This window comes from Alosa pseudoharengus, unplaced genomic scaffold (assembly GCF_046254945.1).
Source record: "Alosa pseudoharengus isolate Yale_2024_CS ecotype anadromous, Long Island Sound unplaced genomic scaffold, YU_APseudo_1.1 YU_APseudo_1.1_scf_18, whole genome shotgun sequence".
Classification (NCBI taxonomy): Eukaryota; Metazoa; Chordata; class Actinopteri; order Clupeiformes; family Clupeidae; genus Alosa; species Alosa pseudoharengus.
The window spans coordinates 17,319,559-17,323,174 of NW_027468650.1; the positions used below are offsets into that span (position 1 = coordinate 17,319,559).

At 42.2% G+C, this 3,616-nt stretch overlaps 1 protein-coding gene across 1 annotated transcript in view; it reads left to right on the forward strand.

The window, feature by feature from the left end:
• Positions 1-1,007: 1,007 nt before the first annotated feature.
• The window catches only part of LOC143131467 (zona pellucida-like domain-containing protein 1), an 8,323-nt gene continuing 5,714 nt past the window's right edge, over positions 1,008-3,616 (forward strand). Inside the window, exons 1-3 of the mRNA XM_076291120.1 lie at positions 1,008-1,101; positions 2,394-2,620; positions 3,159-3,349. Coding sequence (XP_076147235.1) covers positions 1,008-1,101; positions 2,394-2,620; positions 3,159-3,349 — 512 coding nt within the window. The remainder of the gene's footprint in view (positions 1,102-2,393; positions 2,621-3,158; positions 3,350-3,616) is intronic.

Here is a 3,616-nt window from a genome sequence, read left to right on the forward strand (position 1 = left end):
TCATAGTAATACAGAAAACATTCAAAACATGAAAATGACATTGAATCATCTAACAGTATGTTATGAACATAACACACACACACACACCCACGTCACATAAACATTTAAATGAGCCATCATAACCATTGTTTAAATTAGCAATCTCTCACTTTCTCCCTCCTTCCATCTCTCTTTCCCCACCTTTGTGTGTGTGTGTGTGTCTGTGTGTGTGTTTGTGAAAGAGAGAGAGAGAGAGAGGTAGGATGGAGAGGAGGTGATGAGTTGGTTCCCTCACAGGCATGTAAATATGATAAGCACTCTGGTCCTCCCACTATTCCTTTCACCTCATATAAGACACATACATCACACATGCACGCACACACACACACATTACATAGCACGCAGGTTTACAGAGGGGATTCGCACATTTTTAGTCTTCTCTGTTTGCTCACCTGGTATCAGTAGAACTCACAGTTAAGGTACGAGACTCACTTCTCTCTTGCTTTCACAGATATTCTTACCACAGACATTCATTTCTATATTTAATTTCATATTTATATTTCATTTCAACAAATAATCAAATAGTTGTCAAATATTAAGCTAATTACCAACTTTAAATCAGTTACAGAAATAAAATAATATTTCCTGGTTTTGGCTTTGGGAAACTTTTATTGACATTTTTCACAATTTTCTGACATTCTATAGACCTTCCTCATTTTCATTTACTGTATGTATTTTTTAATTTTGTATTAATACATTTTTTTGGACAGTTAACTTGGTTCTCAGCATGATATTTGAGCTTAATCTTGAGTGATGCTCTTGAAAGATGTTGGTTGCCATGCAGGTCTAAGTCCTCACTTAATAGAGTCTCATCTCACTTCAGATCTCCTTTACTGGGCTTTTGTCTAATTCTTCTCTGTGTGTGTTTGATATCAGGATCAGTTTCACTGAGAGCTCTAACTTGTCTATGTGTGTGTGTGTTTTATCTCTTGGGCTGACGTGTTGGTTTCTGCTGCAGAGGTGCTGAGATGTTGTTTCTCTGTCTCACCACCCTGATGGTCCTTACCCTGCGGCCAGTGTTCTCCACCTACAACTGTTCGGCCGAGTACAATCGCATACCAGGTAGGAATGACCAACCCTGTGCCTCAGTAGCCTCAGGAGAGTGGTATTTTAAGCAGGACTACGGTTGTGTGTGAGGACTGTAGTGAGAACCGTATGCGGCCCTTAGGCAGCCGAAGACAAGCAGGTCTTGTGGGTCCAGTTCTCAGAGCAAAAGCTGAAAGCTGAAAGCTGAAAGACATTAGTTGTGTCATCTCCATGTGATATGACCCTTCTGAGATAGAGTAGATAGGCCGAGTAGTTAGCCGGTGTGTGGGGAGTCTGAGTAGTTATTGCTGATTGGATCATAAACGGCCACAGCAATGAAGAGGAATGGCTGATTCTTCTTTATTATTGTGTTGCATGTTCCAAATGTAAAGCACTTGGAGCTGCATTCTGTGTGTGAAATGTGCTATATAAATAAAGCTTATTATTATTATTATTATTATTATTATTATTATTATTATTATAGTTAAGCAGGAGTGAGCCGGTGTGTGTGGAGTGAAGCAGGAGCCTCAGCTTTCCATCAGTTTTTTCCATCTGATGTGATCCTTCTGGGATGCGCTGAGGAGAACGCGCGTAAAAAAGCAAAGTAAACTCCAGAGTTTGTCTCAAAGACCCGGGGAGGACTTTCTCCTCTCGAAACCTGGACTGTCCGTAGCACTGACTGCACGGATCCAGACTCTAATGTGATTGGCTGTGATGATTTGGATCAATTCAGTCAGTCATCTTCCATTGGCAGGCCCTTTCTGAGATGGGGATCCACCAATAGCACTTTTTAATGACAGAGTCCGATTACAAAGTTTTGTGCTTGCCGATGATACATACAGTACTAATGAATAAGGAAGTGTTTCTACCATAAAATAGCAAGCTCCATCACAGTGCAATGAATATGAAGACAAGCTTAATTTTCAGTGCACTCTGACTGTTCTATATTATTTTGCATGTAATATATATATATATGTATAATGTAATGTAATATAATATAATGTAATGTAATATAATATAATATAATATAATATACCGTAATATATAATGTAATTAGAATATTATAATTATAGCATCATACCATAGTAACGTGGTAGTATGTTGTTGCCATGAAGTGGTTCCACTGCTTTGTATCTGAGTATTGTCAGCGCATGACTACAAGATCACCTGATACCTTGATACCAGTATCAATATTATAGCAACCCTGAGTAGAAGTTTAAGGATCTATCTATCATCCAATGGTTCTATTGTTCTATCATTCTCTTGTCCTCTCATCCTATCATTCTATCATTCTATCGTTCTCTCGTCCTCTCTTGTGTTTCCTCCAGAAAACAACGACCTGAGTGTGGAATGTGGGGTCAGCGTGATCTCTCTGGAGGTGAACCTGTGCACTGCTAACTGGGCTGGGTTCGACACGACCCAGTTGGCCCTGAACGGGGAGCACAACAACACCCAGTGCCAGGGCAACATCGACACCAGCGTCGACCCGCCAGTCATCCGATACCAGCTCTACGTCAACCACACTGACGATAACCCCTGCAGACAGAGCCTACAGGTGGGGGGGGGGGGTAGAGGGAGGAGGAGGAAAGGAGGAGAGAGAGAGAGAGGAAGAAGGAAAGAGAGGTAGAGAAAGGGGGGGATGGAGAGAGAGGGAGAGGGAAGGAGATGGAGGAGGAGGAGGAGGAGGAGAGGAAGCTGTTGAGTCTGCTATGAAGTCTCATCTGATTCTTACAGTAATTATTCCGTAATGATCCTGTTCTCTGTTCTGTGCACATGGTGTGTGTGTGTGTGTCAGATTGTAGATGGCTCTGTTTGAGTATTTAGTGTATTCCAGACTGACAAAAAGGCTCTGTGTATGAATGCGAGTTAGATCGTAGATGTAGATAAGGTCCTTTGTGTGTGTGTGTGTCAGATGTAGATGATGTTCTGTGTGTGTGTGTGTCTGTGTGTGTGTGTGTGTGTGTGTGTGTCTGTGTGTGTGTGTGTGTGTGTTTATGTGTGTGTGTATGTGTGTGTGTGTGCTCATGTGTGTGTGTTCATGTGTGTGTGTGTGTGTGTGTGTGTGTGTGTGTGTGTGTGTGTGTGTATTCCAGATTGTGAATGAGGTTCCAGACCAGAACAGTGCTTTTAGCCTCTTCTCCAACATCCAGTCGATGGTCATCACAGGGTTCATCGACACACCAAGGTCGTCCCAGGGCATCATCAGCTACTCCACTGACCTGTACTACCACTTCTCCTGCCGCTATCCCTTGGAGTATCTCATCAACAACACACAGATTGTAGCGTAAGTCAGTGTTTCCCAAACTTTTTTTCTGGCGACCCACTTTTTAAAAATGACAGACCATCGCGACCCATTTCACTTCAAATCTACCCTGCAACCACCAATATTGTTTTAGGCCACAGGTTCTCCAACTTTTCTATGCCTCCCCCAACCATACATTGCTATAGGATCCCTGCTTTGAACACGGTTGTGTTGCATTTTGAGCACCATCAGCGTGAAAAATTGGAAATGACTACTGAAAAGACGTTTTAATGCGCATCCGAGAGTAGG